This window comes from Homalodisca vitripennis, chromosome 3 (assembly GCF_021130785.1).
Source record: "Homalodisca vitripennis isolate AUS2020 chromosome 3, UT_GWSS_2.1, whole genome shotgun sequence".
NCBI classification, from domain to species: Eukaryota; Metazoa; Arthropoda; class Insecta; order Hemiptera; family Cicadellidae; genus Homalodisca; species Homalodisca vitripennis.
In genome coordinates, this window is record NC_060209.1 from 86,572,663 (window position 1) to 86,598,718 (window position 26,056).

The 26,056-nt window shown below is 33.8% G+C and overlaps 1 protein-coding gene across 1 annotated transcript; it reads right to left on the reverse strand.

Annotated features, from left to right (window-relative positions):
- Window positions 1–482: 482 nt before the first annotated feature.
- LOC124357148 lies at window positions 483–16,770 on the reverse strand. Its single transcript, XM_046808647.1, has 4 exons — window positions 16,281–16,770; window positions 10,661–10,795; window positions 6,937–7,073; window positions 483–825 (listed from the first exon to the last, which is right to left on the reverse strand). Exons 1-4 carry the CDS (start codon window positions 16,594–16,596, stop codon window positions 697–699), a joined length of 717 nt encoding a protein of 238 aa, XP_046664603.1. The 5' UTR covers window positions 16,597–16,770; the 3' UTR covers window positions 483–696.
- Window positions 16,771–26,056: the final 9,286 nt, after the last annotated feature.

The following is a 26,056-nucleotide window of genomic DNA, read 5'->3' on the forward strand; positions in this document are numbered from 1 at the left end:
ATTTTTAACAAGATGATGAATTTTGTGTTATACAAAATTCATTGTCTAAACAACAAGAGCTGTGTACAGAGAACAAATTAAAAACATCACTAAAAATATTTAGTATGAAATATCTTTTAGTTTTTAGTGATGGTAACTATAAAAAACTTTAACTGATAAAACATGATAAATTTAATTGTGTCAAAAAAATTTTGTTTTTGTTTTTTAAACTTCTAAAAATTGTATTCCAGTTATACATAAATATTTGTGATCCCACGTATAAACAACTTTGGCCTATGAGATATTGTTAATACTACATAGTGATAAAAAATGTATTCAATACATTTAAATAAATATGTAAAGGTTACAGGATTGTGTAATTAATTTCAATTTTATTAATTCTTTAAAAGTAGGTAGGACATAATTTCAGTAGAATAGAAAATAAGATAAGATGCACTTTTAACATATATGATGAGCAGAGTTCTCAACCAATTAAAAAACAATTCAATTCAAACTCTCTTTATTCAACAGTATGTATAAATATGCATGAATGATGTCATGACAATAATCTTACAATTCAATTTCCACAGGTAATTTTCTGTATTTTTTTCTTATCCAACAATCACATAGCCATATTAGCTTTCTACAAAACTGTGTTACTTGTATACAATTGTAATCTATAAACAATATTGTAAAATACATAGTATCAAAAATAAATTATTGTTCATTCAAAAACATCTCTTCAACTTTGTCGTGGAGTCTTATCATATCCAACAATCTTAAAGCACGTAGCAGTTTAACTTTAATTTCTGAAGGCTCTGCTTTTTCCTGAAATTCATTCATTATCTGAAACAGAGGTAAATTAAATATTTAAATATGCAATTTAACTTCTATGATTACAAAAATATATTCAAGTAAAAAAATGTATATTTTTAATTATTACTCAAATAAAATAAATATGATACGTTCTAGTAACATGTAATGTTTAAAATTATTATAAAATCACTGATGTAACCACATTTAACATAAGAACATAAATAAAAACAAAGGTATAAAGGTGCATACACACCTACAGTTCACCATGTTTGGAGGGGGCTAATGAGTGGTTCATGAACCGCTCGGGATGGGCTCATCCGAGGCTGTTTTTTCTATGAATACAAAGATATTTTTATTCCATATCTGTTATAGTATAGAAACCAATTCGTTTTTGGGCTCATGAGAATTTCATGGAAGGTTTGCTGAAACCTAATTTTCCACAAACTGATTGATTCCGAGGTCTGGCCAGGCCTTAATAAAATATCTTGAGATGGTAAACATACAAGGGTCACTCTGAAAGTTTTCAGATACCTAATTAATAATTTAATCATTATTATCTTATTGCGGGATCACTGTATCTGACAGCAACTTGGGTTTATCAATGTACTTTAATTGTTTATTTTGAAAGATCAGTTTCGGGCTATGATTTCAAAATAAGGGTGTCTTTAGAGTAGTACATCAAACATCTCAAAATTGTATTTGGTTTTGAAGCACCCATGTTTCTGTTTTTAGGAGTTTTTGGAATTTTGAAGTAGCCGTTATTCACTTCAAAACGACAAACATTCAGGATGTCAGCAATCTACCGTTACTCAAGAATACATTCATCAGGCCCTATTATACAAATGGACTGGATTGTCACAGCTTGTTGGTACATTAAACAATGCTTGATGGAAGTTCTTCACAACTTTAACATTAATGGTTAAATTTTGCACGTCAATGCCTCTTCCCACCTGCTGCAAAAACTTTACAAAAAACACCCCACCTTATTCTCCCGATCTCACTATGTGAAGTTTCTGGTAATTCTTTAATCTGAAGAAACATTAGCATTTGGTCATCACTTTTCTTTGGAATCCAAAGTGAATATGAGATTCATAAATATTTTTCTCTATTGTAAAAATAGAATTACTCTTAATGAGTGGAAAATCCAACTTCAAAAGTGTATTAATACTGGAGGGGATTAGTTTGAACACGTCTATGTTTGGTAAGCCTACCACAAAAACTCTCCATATAAATCTCAAAACTTCAGAGCGACCCTTGTATGAATATCATAATCCTTAACTATCCTCACTTCAAACAAGGTCTCCATCCGCCCTAGATGGCATTCTATTTTCATCTACTACACTTTCACGTTTTCTCATTTGGTAAAGTTTTTCTTTTATATTTTGTATTTGCTCTCTCCACAATAATTTCACTTCCACTTCCTTTCAGAGGTTATGTTTCATATTATTAAAATATAGGGAACATTCTATAATCAAGAATATTTCAGCAGGAGTATTTGCTGTTGCTTTTTGTGGTGAGTTTCTATAACTAAACAACACACTTAGAAGCGCTAACATAGAATCTTCCTCCTCTTTTGATGTGTAATAAAGTTCATTGCTTTTTAGATGGTAGAGGGTTATTTTTACGAGTTTATAGAATTTTTAAGGAAGTTCTCATTTGACACAATTTGTGGATCATTATAAGTTAAACATTTGGATGGGAGTGAATTACCTGCTAAATCATGTTCTCAGTCATTATAATAGCTAAAGTTTCTGTCTTTAGACAGTCTAGCTCAACCTACTTGGACAGAGCATCAAAACGTATGAGCTACACACATCCATTTACTGAACTTTTGAGATAATGTGCACTTGTTTTATAAACAATGCAATATCCTGGTTTATATTTGGCCACTATATATGACACCTTGTAATGGATTCCATATATGTATATCCAGGATGTACTGTGTAACACTGTTATTACATTGGACCTCATGTCTTTTGACACAATAATTCTTCGAAAACTACAAAACAAGCCACCTACTGCAAGTTTTTCTTTTCGTTGTTAAATAAGGTAAAAAGAATTTCTTAGAAAGCAACTCTTGACTGTTTTAATTTCTTTATTCGCTGATGTTCTCTGTTTTAACAGTTCAAACAACTTATCTAGTATTGGTTTTACCTATGTTCAACACTACTTTGGATTGTTTCTCTTTTACCATAGAAACATTGTATACTCGTAGCGAGTCCTTTGTATGTGTTCCTGTTGACAAAAGACTTGTGGCGAGCCTTTTGAACAAAGTTTTTAATAATGTACTTATTCGACTCCAAATACAGCTCATGATGTAGTAGTCTATATATCATTGCACTCAGAAAGATGCTAAGCATTTTGATATAAGATACTTGAGATTTACATATACAAACAGCTTTATAACACATGATAAACTTTGGTAAAAAATCATAATTAATTGTAGTGGCAGCACCAATAATAAACATTTCATATAACACACCATTTTCTGGCTTCATTTTTGAAGTTGAATATTTTTCCTGAAGATTAATGCTTGTAACACTGTGTTCTATGCTTCTTCAGCTACAAGGTTGCAGTGTTGTGGACAAGGATTACCCACAACACTGCAACCTCAATTGACTGTGTCTGCACAAACATGGCACAGCACGACATTGATGTGGAGGTTGTCCCACACAGGCCTCTCAGACCACACTGGGCAATACTGCAGCATGGCAATACCAACACAGGCAAAAAAGACACTAATCTCAAATCGCAGACACTTCAACAACAGAAATCTTGAGAACCTTAGGCAGCTTCTATCGGCTCAGGACTGGACAAGTGTGACCTCAGCGAGCGGTATGGAGGAAACCTATACCAACTTCTCCAACATTATGACTTCTGCCCTAGATATAACATGTCCCATATAAAAGATCTCGGGCAAGGCACAGTACCCAACGAGGAATAGTAAATGACACAGAGGCCCAGACCTTAAAAAAAGAACTTCCAAATTGCTTGGCAAAAGTACATCAAACCAGCAGAGATGAGGACAAAAGGGATGCTGTAAAAATTAAAAAAAAATATGACTTGAAGCTCAGAACCCTCCGACACCTGGCTAGCGAAGAACATATACATCAAGCCAATAACAAGAGTAAAGCTCTGTGGGACATTGTTAATGGCGAGAGAAAAACCAAAAGGTGAACAGACATCAAACCTGCAATTGCGAATCAGAGGGAGATTAGTAGACGACCCTAAAATAATAGCTGACCACATTAACACCTACTTTGTTAATGTTGCTAATGAGACCCTTAAGCAGAATGACAGTGTAACTCAAATGCCCCTAGACATGAATGACGTCCCAAAGCTTACAAACCATGTCATTACATTCAACTATGCTCAAGGAGGTCCAGAAGATCATTGACTCACTAAAACCCAAAACCTCAGCTGGAAATGATGAAGTGTCAGCGAAACTATTAAAATACTGCAAAAATGAACTATCTCCCATTCTTGTTCATATAGTCAACAAATCTTTCGCCCAAGAATCTTCCCTTCTGGCTTAAAAAATTCCAGAGTATATGCCAAACACAAGCAAGGTGACAAGCTAGAACTTTCAAACTACAGGCCAATCTCACTGCTCTCAACCTTCTCTAAAGTAATTGAGAAGGTTGCCCTCACCAGACTACTGGAACATCTAAAGTGGAATGGACTATTTAACAGACAGGCAGCATGGCTTTATCAGTGGCAGATCAACAGCGACATCCCTCATTGATTTAATTGAGCGCACTGTAGACCACCTGGAAGCTGGGGACACTTATAAGCCTATTACTGGACTTTAGCAAAGCCTTCGACTGCCTGGACCATGACTTGATAATAAAAAAACTGAATGCCCTTGGAATACATGGAGTGGAGGCTAAATGGTTTTAAAAAACTACCTCAATGGAAGAAGTCAGCTGGTAGAAGTAGAACACAACACCCTGAAGAACACTATCACCTCAGTCAGATCAGACCTGCTTCCAATCCAAAGAGGAGTCCCACAGGGCTCAGTGCTTGGCCCCGTATTGTTTGTCCTATTCACAAATGACTTACCACAGTATCTCCAAGACTATGCGTACAGTGTAATGTATGCTGACGACACAGTGCTGCTAACAGGAAAGAAAAACACAGAAGACCTGGAAATTGACTCATATATTGCACTGAATGTGGCTGCTGAATACTGCATAAAAAATGACCTTGTACTTAATGAGTCTAAGACAAAGCAGATTGTTCTGGGAAGAAACAGAGAGAAAGTCTCGGAACTCCCCAACATCACAGTGACCAGCGAAGTGAAGCATCTGGGGATTATCATAGATGAAAAGCTATCCTGGAAATGGACACCTGGATAGGCTTTGTCAAAGACTGAGCTCAGCCATCTTTGTAATAAGGAGGATTAAGACCATCAGCACTCAAGCAGCCAGCAAAATCGCATACTATGCACTGTTTGAGTCACACCTAATGTACGGCATTGTGGTCTGGGGAGGCTCAACAGCAAGAAATATACAGCGCGTACTGATCCTACAAAAGAAAGCCATAAGAACAATATCTGGGCTAGGCACAAGAGACAGCTGTAGACAGGCTTTTAAGGACTTAGGGATCCTCACAGCACCCTCCCTTTATATCCTAGAGACAATACTTCATGCCTCTTCTCGAAACCTTCCAAGACACTATGATAGGCATGCTTACCAAACTAGAAATGCCACAAACTATACATTACCTCTACACAGGTCAGCACTCTATGAATCAAAGCCTACATACGCTGGAGCAAAATTGTTTAACAACCTCCCAGAAGCACTGAAGAGTATCAGCCGCAATCTGCTTAAGAAGAGACTGACAACCTGGTTGCTGGACCAATCATTCTACAGCCTGGAGGAGTTCCTGAATTGGAGAGAACATTAACCACAACTGCCTAACCTGGAAACTAATTATTGACAAATTGTAAAATGCTTATACTGTTTGACACCCAATTCAGATCTTGATGATCTTGTATTAAGTTCTATCAATATATCAATATATCAATCTTATACTGCTACTGCTGTCATTCAAGCGACGAATTTCATCGTACAGAGTAGTTTGGCAAATTTTTATGTTGACAAGACTCATATACAAGTCTTTCAGTTTTTCCTGTTCAAGGGTAACCAATAAAATTTTCTGTTTAAGTTCATGTGTTATGTAAAACTATACATTCAGCAATAAAAATAAAATACACACTTTTCAGTCGTCTTACTGTTTCTACTATGTTTTCACTCCTATAGGAGACGGATTAGTGGAGCTTTTTGTACATCCTTTGCTGTCTTCTAGAGTTGGTATTAGACATGTGCTACAAAACTCAAGGCTGTTGCAGAATCATTTGAATATGGTTCCATTGATAAATACATTTTAAAAAGTGATTGATTTTGTTTTAAAATGATGTTTCTTTTTGTAAACACATCCTGTATACAGCCCAAAGAGCTGTCTACTTGTGTTGATATTTGGCTTACTAAACAGAAATTTTAATAGCGAGCTGTACACATGATTTTTTAGGAATAAAATGAAGATATCCAGTGGACTATTTATATCACAAACTCATTAAAAGGCTAATGATTTATTTTGCAATTTATTTTTTGTTTACAATATTTCTTTAAATAAATTCTGAAAAAATAACTTGTTTCCCACCAGCTCTGATATAAATTATATAACTCCTAAGCAACCAACCAAAATATATTGTGTACTTGATTTTCTTTAGAAAATTTGTTGCAACTCATTAAAATGTAATTTTTGTATAAATAATTCTGTCCAAACATTTTTCTTGACAAAAAATAAAATTATGACATAACATAAAGAAGTTTTTTCTTATTTATGAAAAAAATAAATAAGGAAAAAATACAAAGGGGTAGACACCCGTGTTCGTTACGTGCCGAGCAGCCCGGACTGAATGTCGAATCACGTGCTGGTTTCATGGTTTATGTTTAGATACTCTTTATTGTTGGAGCCACTCTGTTTGAGTGACAGAAATGGTAACCTGTGTGTGTCGCGTGCGTGTCATACAACTGAAACCCGATGCTTCACTTACCCCATTAAAACTTAAATAATGTAAAAATAGGTTCACAATATTTGTTCATCATAACTAAACAAAGTGGAACAGTAACTTACCAATCTCGCTCGGTCCTTGTTGTTTGTAATGTTTCGGTTATCTAATATTTCATTTATTCTGGATTCTATTGTAGTGCCTAAAATTCGAGCAAGACTTTTCCAGGAACCACCTACATGACAGCAAACTGTATCCACCACTGGAACAAGCATACATTTGTGCAATAAACATATTTAGATGTTAGTTTTGAAAAGGTTTATGTAAATTACATATTATAATAGCATAACTAAAACTTTAAGCTCTGCTTCCATCAATTGACTTGTAACTAAAGCAGAATAACCAAGTTTCTGCAAACTCCTTGCTCAAGACCAGTCATAGTGAAATATGACACAAGCAAGCACATGTAATATCATTTGAAACGGAGCGCTATAACTCACTGACTGGGCAGAGCAAAGACAATGCTTCGTGGTGATCTCGGAAAGGTGCCATCCCTATGATTGGTCTGATACAGTCAGTTGGTTAACAAATTGCCAGCAAAGGGAGATCAAATACGTTTCAAACAAACCGTGTATTGTTATGCTCAGAGGACAAGCGGGCTGCTGGAACAACAGGCCTGAAACTTTTGGCGTCACCCTTTTCCATTGTTTGTGCAGAAGGTAGAAAGTTTAAGGCTGCTACAGAAACTCCTTAAGCTAATGAGTTTTTCAGAATAATGTCAAGACCAATTTCTTCATCCCAGAATTTCAGAAGCTTTACCAATCATTATTAATTATAAAGATAAGCTGTCAATATCTGACAATGTTGGATTTCATGTTTCCAATAACAGGTACTGGTTCTCTCGCCTGTGATAGAGGTGAAAATAAGCAGGGTTCTTAGTGTACAACTTTTACATAAGATTGGATCTTGGGTACTGTTAACTTAAGAACGTTTCTTCGGCCACTAATGTGAAATATCATTTGATTAGGTATTGATGTTTTATCTTTTGTTAGCTAAACAGATTTACTAAGTTGGAGTTTTTACTGTTTTCCTGTACATCTTTTCCTTGTACAGTAGAACCCCTCATATCCGGCCACCACGGGACCGAGCCCCTGGCCGGATAACTATTCGGCCGGATAAACCAACCTACAGTACTCAGCACTTGACGAAACAAAACAATTGTACTGTACTGTACTAACCGCACTGGAAATAATCAACGAACTGTTTACAGGTTAAACCTATTAGCTCAACTGAGGACAACACAGGAAAATGTAAACAAATAGATACACCAAAATAACGCAAGAGTCGTGGGAGACTAGTGCGTGCAACTGCGCGTCTGCAAGCCGTGGTAAATAAATTTCGATATTGGCTTCCGGGAAGTGGCTGGATAAACCGAGGTGCGGTAAAACCGAGGTGCGGTAAAACCGAGGCCGGATATGAGGGGTTCTACTGTATTTTTTTATCTAAAATCCAAATAATTAGTTTTCATTATATTAAAGGTATTTTGTGTTATACCTTCATTATAATAATACACTTTCCTTAGAATACATGATAAAATAAATGTATTAGGTTTCAGCGTCTATTGCACTGTAAATCCTGTCCCAAGATTAACAGGTAGAGTAGGATTTTCCCAAGGCCTTGATGATGGGTTTGGTTTCAGATGTTTAGTTTCTTACAACTCGATGTAGTTACCTTTTCCAATCTGATCGAAAACACTTGTATTCAACATCTCTATTGGATACCAATAACATCACTGGAAATAACATTAATAATGTGACAAAGATTAGTGTACAAAATTCTTGTATGTCGTTATAAGACGTGTCTATATTTGGGTCAAAAATTCATTTAGAGGAGCAGGGGTAGATAAACAGTTAAAATATAGAGATAAAGATCTATTTCTGTTATCATTTGTACCATAACAATTTCACAGATCAGTTCAACACTGTACTCTTAACCCTCCGACTGCCCTTAGTGTTTTCCTTAAACACCAAGCCATTTTTGCAAGCTTTCTTTCTAAAATCTGAAAAGAATAGTTTTTACTGCAAACCTAACTAACTGTATTTGGTGTAATTTTTTTCACAATTAACAGTGCAATACAATAATAATAAGTAACTAGGGAAATATTTTCATATGAATTTTTTACAGTGAGTGAGGAATGGTTTTGTTTTTTGTATGTACAAACTGGGGAGGGATGTGCCTGTAAAATACAGTTAAGTATATACATTTCCGATTCCAAGATAGCCTAAAGGTCACAAATTCAGTCTAGTTTAAGAAAATGTATAGTTTTGTATGAGTCTTTGGGTAAATAAATTAGTTTTAGCGCAAAAACTGAAAGTAGTATACAAAAAGTGTGGGTTTTGTGAAAAAAAAAAAAAAAAAAAAAAACATAAATTTGTAACACTGTTTATACATTGTTATAAACTGTATTTGGTATCATATTATTATTTACAATAAACTATAGAACACCATAATAATAAATATTGTTAGAAACCCCCAGGTTTTTATTTTTTATGGTTATTAGAAACCATAATTGTTATAATACATTTAAAAATATACAACAAACAACAAAAACATGGATTAAACTACCTTTTTCTGTAGACGAAAATAGCAACATCATTCTAAAATTACTTTGCTGTCATAGAACAATAAAAAATCCAGTGCTGTATTTGGTAATGAATCATGAATCACGTTGGGCGGGGCGGGCCAAATCAACGGATATCCGTTGAATGGCAGCTGGAGGGTTAAAGAATAGATCTAAACTGAATTAGCAAGTGTAGCCTATTTGTTTTTGTACGTTTCAGATGACGGTCTCTGCTGTATGAAGAGACTAAACTGTTAGCATGTCAGCATGGTATTTGGTAAAATATTTTGGTTTAGGCCATGTTCAGTGATAATTACTTTAAAATACATGGGTTTTTTCTTAAGAAGTTGTTCAGCCTTTCAGTTTGGATATTAAGATGATCAAAATTTTGGTAGTAAATTATGATTTCTTTAGAACTTTTTCCCCATCCCAATTGCTCTTTGGGAGAATTTGTAAAAACAATTTGAATGTACTGTACAATAGGTTGATTTTTATCTTTATGCCACACAAAGTAAAAAACTTAATAGGTTGTATTTCATGGCAAATTTTGAAATATTTTAGAGCCTACAGTTTTCCATTGGTGATTTTACCAGTACTAATGTAGATGTTTCATGTCATATACTACACAAGTGTTTTACTGTTTGTCAGTCACAAACAATGACTGTGGTTATTATGCATGCCACCTTGTGCAAGCAGTCGATAAAAGCCATAGTAAAGCTTTGCACAAGTAGATTATAGCACTCTATCACATTACTGAATAAGATGTATTGGTTTTATTCCCTCTCTACACATGAGACAGCCATTGCAATAAAACTCTTATTATCTTATTTATAAAACAACAGCTGATTAAAACCTGAATAAACGTACCTGTACATTTGTACTCCTAGCAAATAAACAACATAGTGATATGTTATTAATATTTTTCCGTTAAAACTAATCTCATGCTCTTACTCTTCAAAACAACCAAATTATCTTAAAAAAACTCCATAAAAACCTACTTAAAATTACCAATATACAAAATCTAATAACATCTAAGTTTAAAGATTTCCCAATACTTTGGTACTTAAAATCCAGTTTAAAACTCCATAGATCAAGAAAAAACTTTTTGGATAAACCAACTTTCTTAATTTTTGTATACTGAATTTGAAAATACAGTTTGTTTTTATTTTTATAATTGCAATCTTTGATTTAGGTAGTATTTTTAAATGATCCTGCCGTGTCATACTAACCTGCTTCAGAGAGAACTTGTGGTCTATGTCTAGGCCTATGCGTTGTATCATTTCCTTGTGTAGGTACACCATTAACATAGTGCATCAGATGATCTGACAATTCATAATCAGGCACTTCCGGCCCTTGTTCACCATCTGAAAACACAAGAAAATCAAAATTAGGTATCCTCAGCAGCCTACAAAAATTAACTTAAAACAAATTTAATAGACAGAAAAATATGAAACACCTTCATCAGCTGCATTTTATATTCATTTAGTCATTTTTTAAATCCAATTATGTTGAAAATGACTAGTGATTTTCAGCCTGATGAGACAATGAGAATGCCTCCTCACCTATTTTACACAGATAATTTTTAATCTAGGTGTTTCTAATGTTTATACGATGTAAACAGTTCTTTTTGAGCTTCTTCGTGGCTGACTTTTCTTGGACCTCTTCAGACAAACATGACTCCAGATTCCAGGAGTCAAGTCTGTGACAACGTCAGATTACAGATGCTGCAGTAAGATGAAGGTGAACTGGAGCTAAACTCAACATCCACATTCAATCAATCCTTCCCACCATAGTTGTTATGTAAAATAGTACTAGTCAAGGTTGCTGCCAGATGTAAGCAGATAACGCCGACAGCTTATAGCTGCCAGTAGTAGCCTGATTACGATACCACTTTCAGTGCAGTCATGTAGCTTGCTGCAATTTATTTCTGTGTTACCATTTCCGTTAGTTCTATTAATTTAATAATTTAACATTTATAAGCGCTTATGATCTGAGCTTGCATTGAGGTACTGAGGTTTTTTCCACAAGTGTGGGGTGGTGCTTAGTCCCACATGTCTAGTTAGAGGCTTCATGATCTGTATTTTTCATACCAAATCATCAAACATGATCTGAGCATGAAAAGTACAGATAAAATATGCCCCTAATGGCAACAATGTGCGAATATCTATCACAAAACCCCTCAATTTAGTACTTTAATTCAAGTTTACATCACTTATGCACTACTGTACAATATTACAGACACCTAAAAAAATCATAACTATTAGTATATTGTCGTTTCCCCCATAAAAACCATACATTTTTATAATTAAAAAGTACCATAGAAATTAAGTAATGGAAAACATCATTTAATTATGTGTTAAAAATATCTAGGTTTGTGTAGGTTATTTGATTACTTCAACACAAAATACAATGTATTTATCCTTAGTATTTTCCAGTGTATTAAAAATAATACCCAAATGATCAGAATTAATTGGTGTCAATATACAGGGTGTCAATTAAGTCTGGAACCTCTTTTTTAATTTTTGAACCATAATAGAAAAAAATACCAAAGTTCACACGTGCTTACTGGTGATAGTAACGCACACATCTGCCCAATTACCGACCGGATAATCCCTTTGGGGGACGGTCCACAAGGAGTCAGACAAAATTCTTAAATAGCAGCATAGGTCAAGTTTGGTATCAAATTAAAGGTCTTACTTAGCAGAGTACAATGCCGCAAACCGGACTTCAAAAGGTGGATTCATTCAGTAGTTATAGCTACTTGAATTTTAAAACAATTGAACAATGTAAATTATTAAGTATTTACAAGTAAACACCAATTTTTAAGTACCTGTGATCAAAGTAAGTGTTCAAAATGTTCCCCTCCCATCATCTGACAATGTAGTAATCGAAGCCAGGAATCAATAATTATATTACCAATAACACAACTACTGTTAGAATGTGAAAGTGGCAGATTGAGTCATACACAGCATCCACAGAAACTTAACGTTTGGGCAGGTATTATAGGAAATCAAATTATGGGCCCATTATTGATCAATGGTAATTTAAATGGTGACTCGTATCTAGCAATGCTCCAAAATGAGATAATTCCTGCACTACAAGCTGCTCTTGGTCGACAATTTCAAAGAATTTATTTCCAACAAGATGGCGCGCCACCACACTTTGCTCTCCTTGTTAGAGAATACTTGGATACAATATTCCTTCACAGATGGATTGGAAGACGTCGTGCAGTAGAGTGGCCTGCTCGTTCCCCTGATTTATCTCCGCTGGATTTATTTCTTTGGGGATACCTCAAAGATAAAGTTTATCATACTAAGCCTCGAGATTTGGCGCACCTAAGAAATCTCATAGTCCAAGAAGCTCAAGATATTCCTTGTGACTACCTTCAAAATGCAGTGGATGGCTTTTACAACCGCCTAGGACATTGCCAGACGATGGTAGGGGAACATTTTGAACACTTACTTTGATCACAGGTACTTAAAAATTGGTGTTTACTTGTAATACTTAATAATTTACATTGTTCAATTGTTTTAAAATTTTAATAGCTATAACTACTGAATGAATCCACCTTTTTAAGTCCGGTTTGCGGCATTGTACTCTGCTAAGTAAGACCTTTAATTTGATACCAAACTTGACCTATGCTGCTATTTAAGAATTTTGTCTGACTCCTTGTGGACCATCCCCCAAAGGGATTATCTGGTCGGTAATTGGGCAGATATGTGCGTTACTATCACCAGTAAGCACGTGTGAACTTTGGTATTTTTTTATATTGTGGTTTAAAAATTAAAAAAGAGGTTCCAGACTTAATTGACACCCTGTATATATTCTGCAAGATGGTGGTTAATGTAATCACTCTTATTTCCAATTGTTATAAGTCATTAATTATAACTCATTCAATTATTTGCATGTTTACAGAACTCAGTGGACAACAATGTTTTTGGTGATTGAATGTAAAATAAGTTATATCACTTGTAGTCAGAAAAAGCAAGCTTTCTGTAAATCGGTTAAATTGATTCCTGATATATTAAATATAAACAGTTTAGTATAGCACCAACAACTTTTCCACACAGTAGCCTTCACTGCCTTATACATTAATCTACCGTGGCGTGTTGACTAGTACTGTTCATTAGTTTTGAAAGTTAATATGCGTTTGATTGTGAATTACATAAGCAGTTAAAATATTAGGAAATTAAGTAATTCTTTTTTAATCTTGTGTTTTTCAGAGTGAGAGAATTAATTCGTTGTGTAATCGTACGTTATTTTTAAATCGAAAAACGATATTTTTAAGTGATAGGAGGATTGTATAATTATGATAGATGGTTTGTAAATAGATTATAGATACATATTAAGAAGTTATGATTCATTAGTTTTGCTTATTTAGGCTATTAAACTTGTTTATTTTACACTATTTATTCATTTATAGAAAGTTTAATTACATTTTTTTAAATTATTTTCAAATTTACTCTTATCCACACCATTAACGAGATTCACGTTATTAACTTATTGCAATCATCCTCTAGAACAAAGCATTAGGGAAGACTTTGAAAAGCGGCATACATTCGTTCAATTGTTATTATTGAAGTATTCAATATTATCCAAATTCGATATTATATATTAACCGTATGAAACAAGAATTATAATACATTAACAACAAGAATAATACAGGGTGATTCAAAAAGAATACCACAACTTTAGAAATTTATAATTCTACAGAGGATCAAAGGAAAGCTAAGCACTATATGTCGGCGAATTAAGAAAGCTCTAAAGTTTAATTTAGTTGCTCATTTATTCACATGAGGCGCTTTTGACAAGGCGTCAGTGTCAGTTGATGCTAAGATGGCGACTGCTAAATAGAAAGCTTTTTGTGTTATTGAGTACGGCAGAAGTGAATCAACGACAGTTGTTCAGCGTGCATTTCGAATGAAGTATGGTGTTCAACCTTCTGATAGGTGGTGTATCAAACGTTGGTATAAACAGTTTATAGAGAATGGGTGTTTGTTGTGTTGGGTGTTTGTTCTGGACGGCCGCACACAAGTGATGAAAATGTAGCACGCATACAGCAAGCATTTGTTCGCAGCCCAGGTAAATCAACTCGAAGAGCTAGCAGAGAGCTGCAACTTCCACAAACAACTGTATGGAATTTCCTACGAAAAAAGTTAGTAATAAAACCTTATCGTCTGAAATTGGTTCAAGCCCTTTCTGCAGCTGATAAGATCAAAAGAATCGGAAGCAGATGAATCTTTTATTTCGAAGATTGTGTTTAGTGATAAAGCTACTTTCCGCATTAATGGGAAAGGCAACCGGCACAATGTCCGTATATGGGGCATTGATAATCCGTTGGAAAAATTTGAGCATCAACGTGATTCACGTAAGGTGAACGTTTTCTGTGCAATTTTAGACGATAAAGTTTTAGGTCCCTTTTTCTTCGAAGGTGCTACTGTAACTGGACTACAGTATCTGGAGATGTTAGACAATTGGCTGTTCCCTCAGCTCGAACAAGAAGCACAAAAATTCATATTTCAGCAGGATGGAGCGCCAACACATTGGCACTTATTTGTCCTACCTGAGTGTCTGGAGGGGGTCATATTGAACATCTCTTTGTTTTTGAGTGAACAAAAATATTTTTAAAACTCTTTGTAATGATGTATAACAGAAAGTTCAATTATGTTTCTTTCATTAAATACAAATTTTTAAAGTTGTGGTATTCTTTTTGAACCACCCTGTACAGTACATTACAAAATAACAAATCCAACTATGGGACCTACACATCAGAATAACGTTTTTTATAGATAGTGTGGATAGCAGTGAGCAACCGCTTTTGTGAGCTAAACCCACTTGTATATCTAGAAATTTGTCACATAATTTCCTCATATTCATTGTCATTTTCAAATTCTCAACAAATTAGTTACTTCTTGCTGTTATTGTTTGTATGACAAATAACTGTAATTAATAAGTAGGAATCATATGTTTTGTTAAATAAATTGTGATGTATTTTTATTTAAATAAAAACAACTAAATAAAGAGTATAGGCCGCTTATTACAGTTTACCTCGACCACGTGATACCCAGCACACATGTAGAACAATAAGTAATACTCCATGAGAGAGAAGCAGTTGCACTTTTAATGTTCTATAACGTTTCACCTCTACAAACCTTATGTTGGTTTGTTCAGAATGATAGCAATATGTTAATAGGTTAAATTCGTCTTTTGCCACTATGACTGTTTATTTCAAATTTTGTACCTTAGTTATTAATTTGATTTGATGATTCGATTAATTAGACTGCAGTCACTGACAATCTAATTGAACTGTAGATCTATACCAAAAGATCTGGACTTGTAAGTAGCTTCTGTACCGTAGTGAGACATGTGGGTAGACTTTAATAAGCGGCCTACACTCGTTATTCGGTTGTTTTTAAGGAATTTTTCGATGTTTTTATCCGAAGGCATAATTCGATATTACAATTTATTTAACTTAACATGATTTCACCTTATTACTTATAGCAGTTTTAATGTAAACAATAAACAGCAAGAAGTAAATAATATTTTGAGACTGACAATGGCGATGAATATAAGGAAAATATGTGAGATGTTTCTCACAAGTGACGAGATTAGTTTAAATGGCTTCAACATGTACGTTTGGTTCCTGGTAACCCATGGAGAGAATTCTTTCCTCCATTTCACAAAAGCTATTACTCACGGCTATCAAGCTGGGCATGTTATAAATATTGTAAGGTTTCTTTGATATGTAAGTCTAGGCCTTAGTTAGTTTTGTAATGTTAGTGTTAAATTTATGTTTTTAAAATTGTAAAATTGTTTTAATTTGCTAGCTCTAATAGTGGATTGACTTACCATATCTGTTTAAAGCAATCCATTGTCGATTAAATAAAGAGAATAGTTCTTTATGTTCATTTAATACGTTCTCATTCAATGAAAGTATACGATAGAAACTGACGAAAGCTCCAATGTCCGCAGGACTTATAACACTTCTTTTTTCTAAAACATATATTAAAGAATTAAAGTCATTGATTTGGCTAAATGCTCTCGGTGAATCAATGCAGTATCTATAGGGTTCCTTGAGGATGCTGATAGGAACAGGGCAATCTCTGTTGTACTTTTCTATTGCTAGTTTTTTTATATTCTCATAGCTTTTTTGGACACAAGTCATATTACTATTTATTCTGCTATCATAATATGCGACAATAACGACCAATACACTTCACACAAGGATTCAGCCTACCAAGCAAGAATAGTGATTACTGAACTGAATTTTAATAAACTTAAGTCCTTTCTACATAATCACCTCACCACCACCAGTCATACGAAGTCGTCTATGAGTATGACTCACCAGTTAATCACAAGATTCACAAGTGTCATTTTTTGAGGTTATGTTATGTGAAGTTGTCAAACTCGACACTTTTAGTTTTTTTTATAAAGCATATATAATATCCCATAGAGTTAAAAGTTGGCAAAAACTGATAACAGCCAACTTATATAATGAAAGACATATCAATGCTCGGTACTTTGGGATTATACCGACCACACTAGTATGAAGAAACACAAAAATAGAAATTTATAGAAACAAACATGATAGAACGAAAAAACAACTCTTCAATTACAAAATTACAAACTTAAAAGCATTTCCAGGTATTGTGATCGGTATTGTTGTCGCTATTATCTTATCTTTCTCGAGAATCCTGATTACGGCAGGCCGCGCGGCATCACGTGATTTGCACGGTACATAATTGCCTTTCCATTACAATTCAATTTATATTTCTGATTAGCCCCTCTAGAATTTGATATTTTACTGATAGGTACTATCTCGAGGGATGTTTTTCTTTCGTCGACATCAGCGCGGGGCAGCACCTTCGGTGCTGCCCCGCGCTGATGGCCGGAGGCACTCGCATTTTGGGTGGCGGAATGTGATCAAGAATAAAAACAAGTTTTTAGTGTTTTTTTAATAAAGAGTTTAGTTTGAGAAATGTTTGTTTTTGTTGAATTTTTGTGTTTGGAGAAATGTAGAGGTAAAACACGGAAGTACAACCACAGCGATGCACCAGCTGAACGGGCGGCGAGACTGCAATCACGTTATCTACTAGACGCTCGACTTTGACCTCTGTCTGAGGATGGGGAGGGGTTTGCGATAAGACAATTCCTGTTTTATATTGACGAAATATTGTTCTACGCTAATCTAGTAATCAGTAGAAACGAAATGTGAAATAACGATTCATGTCTGGGTGTGGTCGGTATAATCCCAAAGTACCCAATGCTCAATACACTCGCTACTTATTGAATTTGACGTATATGAAAGTTCTAAGTAATACAGAACTTTACAGTAACTTAAAAATTAAATATTTTACATGGAGTGAAGCTAATCCTTCAGTTAAAATCAGTTTTTTGGAGTGTAATGAAAAATTACGCCGATTTGAATAAGAGCAGTTTCACAGTATGAGTCTAAATTATAATATTTGTTTAGTCAAGTAGTCTTTACTGCGTAACGTAGTCACTTTTTGTGCTTTATAATAAACCCACTAGTTGCATGGTAGGGTTGGTTACTTATACTTTTCAACTTACTGTACATCTTATACTTTCCAGTATTTGTGTTAAATTGTCTCAGATCATATTCATCTAAAAATTGTGATATCTATTTTTACTTAATTATTCATGTTAAATAAATAAATGTAAACATAAATATTTAATTAATTAATTTCATTTCCCAACTACCACTCTTTAATTTTTAAAGTTCTTTTACTGGAATTCTATGGATAGCTCTAGTTTGAGAAAACTTGTTTTTCTTTTTTTAGATGAATACGTATTTATTTATTACTATTTTTTGTTGTATAAAAATGGAAAGAATTACTGTCATATGGAAGAATAATCGTCAAAATATGGGAATAACAAATCTTATTTACCCCTTAATTTGTAATCCTTAAAGCCTTACCCTTTCGATTATGTTTTGATGGTACCAAATTTACCTCGCACTGCTGATGATAAAATAGTAATTACCTATAGAGATAATAATTATCAATTAAACTAAAAATATCAGAGGATTTGGTCACGTAGCCTCCAACCAGCATAGCAGTGCCGCAATCTGCCAAGTATTTCAATAATGGTCAGAATTTATACGCAACTTGTTATTTATTTTGAAAACACATATAAATAAGTAAAAATATTAACAAGAAACATTTCAAGAGAGTTCACGACAATTATTATGGTGAAAATGTGTGGATGATCCAGAAGGCAACTGCATAAAATAAAATAAATACTTTTTACAAATTTGGATAATTTAGTTAATATCCAATAAATAAATATGCATTTTGCTAAATCTCCATCTCTAATGTGAACAAAACGATTAGTGAAATAAAACATAATTACAAATTAGAAACACGAACAACAAAATAGTCTACTTAATTCTAAATACTGTATGACAACTTATCTTAAAGCAACACATTAGGTAGCATCAATCTGCTGAGATTTGCGACTAACTAACCTCCATGTGGTACATAACCTTCCATATTTTGGATTGCATTGCTTTCATTGATTTCATCTAGTTCATTGATAGAAGTTAAAATACTATTCGGGATTTTAGTTTGTGGGTGATTAGGAGAGGCTGGGTTTAGGTTATCAGGATTACCTGAAACAGGATCAGAATCTTTAACGGGGCTAGGAGTATACCGGTTAACACTTTCAGGATAAGCAGTTGAATTGAAAAAAAATCTGTATTCTGGCTCGATGTTATTACACACAAAACATACTATAAGTATGAAGTAAATTAACACGCAGAAAAGAACTTTATTGAGGTTGCTTCATTTGAAGACACCCTGCAACTTAAGTGTAAGAAGTAAACATTATACGTTCATTGACAATTTAAATAAAAATGACCTTTTTCAATGAATGTCCTCCAATGAGTTTAGCACGTCTTGAGTAGTCTTGGTTTCAGATGTCATTTTAAAGTTTACTCTCCGTTATGAAATGTAACTGCTCCGGAAGCTCGGTGTAAATTAGTCTAAATTTCTGAGACAATAAACTCTTCAATTGAATGAAGTCTTAATTCTTCATGGAAGATGGCATTTTGAATGCACCATGGAAGATTAGCTGCAATATTCAATTGATTATGTTGAACATTTTAACATATGCCAAAAGAAATGCATAGTCCCCAAACTGGGCAGACATACATTATTAGGAACCTCAGTATAGTTTTATAAATAGTTAGTGGGCAGGTTGGATTTAAAGTAGAATTCCTGTTAAGTTACGAGAATAGAAGAGATGTGCATAAGGTATTCATTTTGTATTCGAATATAAGTTCCATGTTAATTTCATATCGAGATACACATCGAAGTACTTGATATTTCGATCATAAGCATTCCATGGTATTAATACGTCTTCTATCACAATTTATGGTAGTATAACGTACTTTCTCATTGAAAATACCTTAGTTTCAAATTTTGTTGGGTTTAGAGCGTGTTTTCAACTGTCAAACCAAGTTGTAACACCAGTAATGTTGCTGCTTCATTATGTAATACTACTGATTTATGATGGCTGTGTCATTATCATACAGACCGAGAGTAGTTTGGAAAAATCTGGTATATCAAACAGACAAATATTAAAAACAGGTCCCAATATTGATCCTTGAGGAATCTCTGTTCTTACTGGGTGAACTGTTAAAATCGTACTCTGAAGTTTGACGGAAAAGATGTAATCAGTAAATAAAGATTGTAGAAGAAGTCTTTTTTACAAACCCAAATTGGTATAATTTATAAACCAGCATGCCAAACTTTGTTAAATGCTTGTGAGACATCTAGGAACGATGCAGTAAAATGAAGTCTTCTTTCAACGCCTTAATTAATGGTTTCAATGATTCTTAATATTTGATTAGTCGTAGAATGTTCGACCGAAATTCAAATTAGTGAGGAGGAATAACATTAGATGAGTCTAAATACTTCAAAATCATTCTGAATAATTTTCTTGAGCAACTTTGAAATTAATGAAAGGAATCTAATTGGAAGGTAGTTATTTGAGGAATCTGAAGGTTTGTTGAGCTAATGGAGGATAGTAATTTCAGCATGCGTGGAAAACTATCCCAGTGATATAAACGCATAGAAAATTTATGCAAGTACTGAGAGCGCTTAGCGTGTTAAATTCTTTAAGACTAAAGTCGGTATCAAGTCATACCCAGGAGTCCTTGTTTGGGAGCGTTTTGATAAAACTTCTAAATTTAGATGTTGATGTCAGCAAGTACGTTGCACTTATGTATGTCACTCTCAAATATCAAGCAGTTTTGTTTGTGGTGGTGTCATTACATAGGATTTGTATTAATCCGATATTCATCAAGTTAACGTTTTATCATACGAATAAATTCGTTCAATCGTTGTTTAACACAGGGAAGTCTATATCTCTGCTAAAGACGCCTCACTTTATTCTTTTCTTTAATTAATAGCAATATTCTTATTGGATGATTCAGGGAATTGTATGAATTTGGGGAACAAATTTTAACAATTACTCCTTTTGTTGACCTTATTAAACATTCCGCAGAGTAATTAACATCACTATCAATACCATCGATTTTATACAAGTCTACTGCAGTAGTCAAGTGTTTATTTAGATCAGTAGAAAACAGTTTAAATAAAACGTTTCTAGTCTACTTCACCGTCGATAAGTCTAAGATGAGTAAAGAATACGTAGTGAGAGAAAGGTTACAAAAAGAATGTGATTAGAATCAAGTTTACTTAAATGCTCTTGCATTATCGGAGCTGAGAAATTTTCTTGTCAAAGCGTAATTTAATGTCGAGTAAGTCTGGTTGAAAATTGTTTTGCCAGCGGTAATGTGTAGGCTCGGATTGGGTGGAAATATTTACACGAGTTTCATTAATGACACGATTGAGATTAACTCCGCTTGTGTTGTTGATTCTACAACCTCTGAAACGTTGTTTCTAATTGAGATCACCTAGAATAAGATTTGCGGTACACCCATGAAATAAATACAAAAGATCTTACTAATAAAAAAGTTGATTTGGTTACTTATATGCAGAAATAATGTTAACGTTAAAATCATTTTCTAAATTGAGCTAGATTCCATCCACTTCAGATGAAAATCCCCGCTAAAAATATACTATGATGACTAATTTTGTTTGAACAAAAATCACTTCTCCCGATGCTTGAGGAGCATTTGTGACTTCCCTGTATATACGGGAATATTAAACTGTTCGTTTTGTATTAAACGAGTTTTATTGGCAACTGAAGCCAAGCAATATCTAAATTATGTCCGGCCATGAAATATGAAAAAAACACTTTTCTTTAATTTTTTAAACTGTTCCAATTCCAAATTAATCTACATTTTGAATAATTGATTGAGTAGATTGAACCATTTTGAAATAATGGATTGGTTGATTTGGATGATCTGCAACATTGGGTGTTGCTCCCCTCCCCCCCACAGCCAAACTTGGTTTAGCGTTGGATTTGACAGAGTTAGTGCAAGGGGGAGTTTTATTCAGAGTATTTTCCTTGATATATTTATGAAATTTGCAGCCTCTGTAGTGGGCAGTATGGATCTTGTATCGGGGGGGGGGGGTGTCCAAAACACCGGAGAGTTGGAGGTATGGTAAACCCTCCATACTAGCGGGAGGGTCCGGGAGCTGAAATTTTTGAAATCACAAAATCGTAAAAAATAGTACTTATGAACTAATAAAAAGAGGGCAAAGATCAGGTCAGATTGCATAAGGTTCACGGTAAAACCACTCTACTACCAACCACAGTTTGTATAAAGTGTATTTAACTAAAACTTAATTTAATCATACAATTAACAAAATAGATACCGTACCTCTGTATAAATTACAGATCAAGGTCAAAGCTAAATCTTGATGTCTACTTTAATCAAAACGTACACATATTTGAATTTGAAAGTTTACTACAAATTAATTAATAGAGCTACAATTACGTAGTTATATTAGGACTTAGCTTATCTATTTCTGCGTTTCTACATATCAGACTGTTAAGTAACAATATCTTCAAGTTTTTATATTGATAAAAACGAAAAATACCTCATTTTGGCGGTTTACAAGCAAACTCCAACTTTTAAAATTCGCAACTCGGAAATTTGTGATCTCCGATTAAGACCGAATTTCTATAAAATATAGATAAAAGTGTACTGTAACTGTAGTTATGCTAGGTAACTTTAAGAATAGTATGAAAAAGTTATTATTAAATTACCAACTTTTATTCTTGACCGCGTGGCCCATAAAATTCGGCACGGGTAAGATCGTGGAGCTTGGTCATTATCTTAAGCGTGTTATTCTGTAAATCACGAATTAAAACGTTTAATTTTTAACATATATTAAATTAAGCAATTGTTGTTAGTTAATGTTAAATGTTAATTCACGCGTTCGTTGTAACGCGCAATCGCTAGTCTGCCCAGGGCGGTGTTGCTACGTAGTAACAACAAACTAACACAGTACAGAACTGCTCAGAACTGTGACAACTGATCACGTCGGAACTATTGCAAAAGATACTTTTTGTACCGGTTACTGGTCCGTACAGAGTGTTCAAGTTACCTCAAACTGAAAGTACCCGGTACATGTTACTATAACAGATACTTTTACGGTACATATACTGTGCACGCTTACCGCCATTCCTGGTACATGGTACTCGGTTTAGCAGTAGCAGTAACTGAAACATGTACCTGTACCATTTTACGAACACTCTGTAACACATGACTCTAAATCAGGACGAGTACAGTGTAGCTGTAATATTAAAATATTTAGGGTTTTGAAATTGTTTAAATTATGATATGTGCAGTGCCATGTATTTCGTAAATTAAAATAGTTGCAAGGATTGCAAGTATATATCCGATTGTGATTTGTTTCAAAGTTCCAACATAAATGTTATTTTTAGTTCAAAAAGACTACTAAGCGATTATGTTTAAATAAAATGCTATTGGGGGAGGAGGGGCCAGATTTACTTTAAGAGTCCTAGCTTTTATTTTTGTGGAAATCTGTGCTTTATTATTGTTTTAATATATTTAATTATTTATTGATAAATGTTTACACCTTGAAGAAATACAGGTGAAATATTTTCCCTTTAGAGTAGTTATAAAGAAAAGTGTTGTTATCCTTTTCTAACTTGGTTGTATTGTCAATTATTGCAGCATAATTATGTTGATTAAAAAGTTTCTTTTGTATACATAGTTGATCAGAGTTCAGAATGTATTTCTTAGGTTGAAGAACACCAATTGAACTTGTCGATTTTAGTTTCTTTGGAGTGACGAACCCTTCGTTTTTAGTCTTATAATCAGTTTAACAGTGATGTATCACAGTATAAATACTACTAGTTATCTGTTTGGATTTCATTGTTGCCATTTTCAAATCACAGGAGATCCAACTAAAATGTTGAAAATGTAGGGATGATGTTGAATGCAACATCACAACATAGAATAAATACTTTTTTACACATTTGGATGAATTGATGACCAATAAATAAATTATGCGTTATGTTGTATCACAGACTAAAGATATTCTATGCAGACTTTTGGAGCGCGCGCACAAAAACTTAGTTAATGACGGACAGCATAGAGCACTAGTACTCGTAGTATCGCTAGGCCTCTCATTGACATGTCTGCAGTCTAACGTGTGATAACCATATCAACACGTATTTAAATGACGGAAAACAGTAAATATGAGTTTCCTCCAAAAACAAAGCACTCGAGTCTTTTAAAACTATCAATAGAATTCTTAAAAAATTAAGTTTTGGAACCGTAGTGTTAGTCGATAATTTTAACGTTAACCGCAATTAACTGTCGCGTAAGCTAAATATACCCTGAGTATGCTCATTTATGATAAGAGCGCTCACAAAAAAGCATCAATTCTAGAATAATATATTGCTAAGCAGTTATATGCTTTAGTTACTCCAAATAAAACTCAAATTGTACCCTCGTTGTATATTATACTTGTATATGTATATAAAAAGCTTGCTTCTCTCTTTGTAGAGCATTTTTCTAAACTTTCTTAAAAAACATGCATGTTTATATTAGCTTCCTTTGAATCAAAGTTCACTGTATTCATTACACTAAACTGACGTGTTTCCACTTTTCTTGAAATGGGCACTTGTCCTGTAAACATTTGTCTGTGATATTCTATACGTTTATTATTATTCTTCTATCGACTATCAATTTAGTAGAACAAGAACATCTTGTTGGATTCCTGGATTTTTGTATTAAGAACATTTAAAATCTGTAAGATAAATTAAATTCTAAGAGTAAAGAGATTGATATTATAAGGCTTATCAGTATAGTATAATCGACTTACTTATATACAAACTAGATTTTATGTAATAGAGTATCAAACAACCAAACATACAAGTATCCAAACACCAAGCATAATCTATCACAAATTTTCGCATTTGTAATATTAATAAGATAGAGACTGTACGGGCGAGTAGGCTGTATCCAACTCAAACTTTTACTCTTCGTTTGAAGTTTGTTTTTGACGATAGAAGAATTGTGAAGGAAACTGGGGTTTCCGGACATTTGCCATCATTTAGTGATACAATACAATCAGTAATGCCTTTCGAGATTGCACTCATCACTTAGTAATATAATCGGGTTTTTATTAGGTTTACTGTTTTGTGTCTTAGCTACAGCACCTGGCAATTTCCATGAATACAGTAGAAAATATATTTTAAAAGAAAAAATACTCTTAGGTTATCATTGCTCGAAAGTAGAAAATAGAAATACATTAATCTATTCAGAACCATTAGCTTTTAAAGACAGAACTATTAGCAATGTTGCTACCGTAACGTGTAAACTATTCAAACGTTTGTACTGAAATGTTACATGGATATTCTTAGGATCTCTGGTATTAATATAGGCTATTCTTATTTCGAAAACCCATCCGGTCTACTCCCCATTGGTGTCTAAAGGAGATAAAAATCGCATCTTGATCCCTAAAGTTGCGAAACGTTAATTTAAAGAAACCGGTTAAATGTAATCAACTGTGTTGTGTTTTATGACAGCACAAATTAATTTAACCACTATTTTCGATTTGCTTAAATTTATAGTATACTAGCTGTTTCCCGCGGCTTCACACGCTTATCGTAAACTTTGCCCGTGTATCAGCACTTCTGGTTCAAATGAATTATATTTTAAATGCCGATGTAGAGTTTACCCTGTTGCCACGATCAAGAAAATCTGTTTGTTTAAAGGCAAATATACGTCAAAACCTAGTGCCTTCAAATAATGTTTGGCTAATTAAAATACGTAACTGTTACATGATTGCAGTTTATAATGCGCAGTCGCTTTGATAAATTTTAAATTTTTGAGCGTCGCCTGATGCTGAGTTGCATTGATGGACATAGCATATAAACCTTCTGCGTGGTAAAATACATATACATACAAATTTTAATAATGATCGGTAAAATAGTTTCCGATTCCATAAAGGACAAACACACAAACATTCATTTATATATATATATATATATATACTTGAAAAAGGTATTTTAAATGGCTGCATCTATTTTTTCATTAGACCAAACCAACCGAACTCCGACACAACACTTTTATTTAAAGAAAATATTATAAATGACCAAACAGTACTGAAAAGAATAAATGATGAATACACGTGCGAATGTCGAGTTTAGCT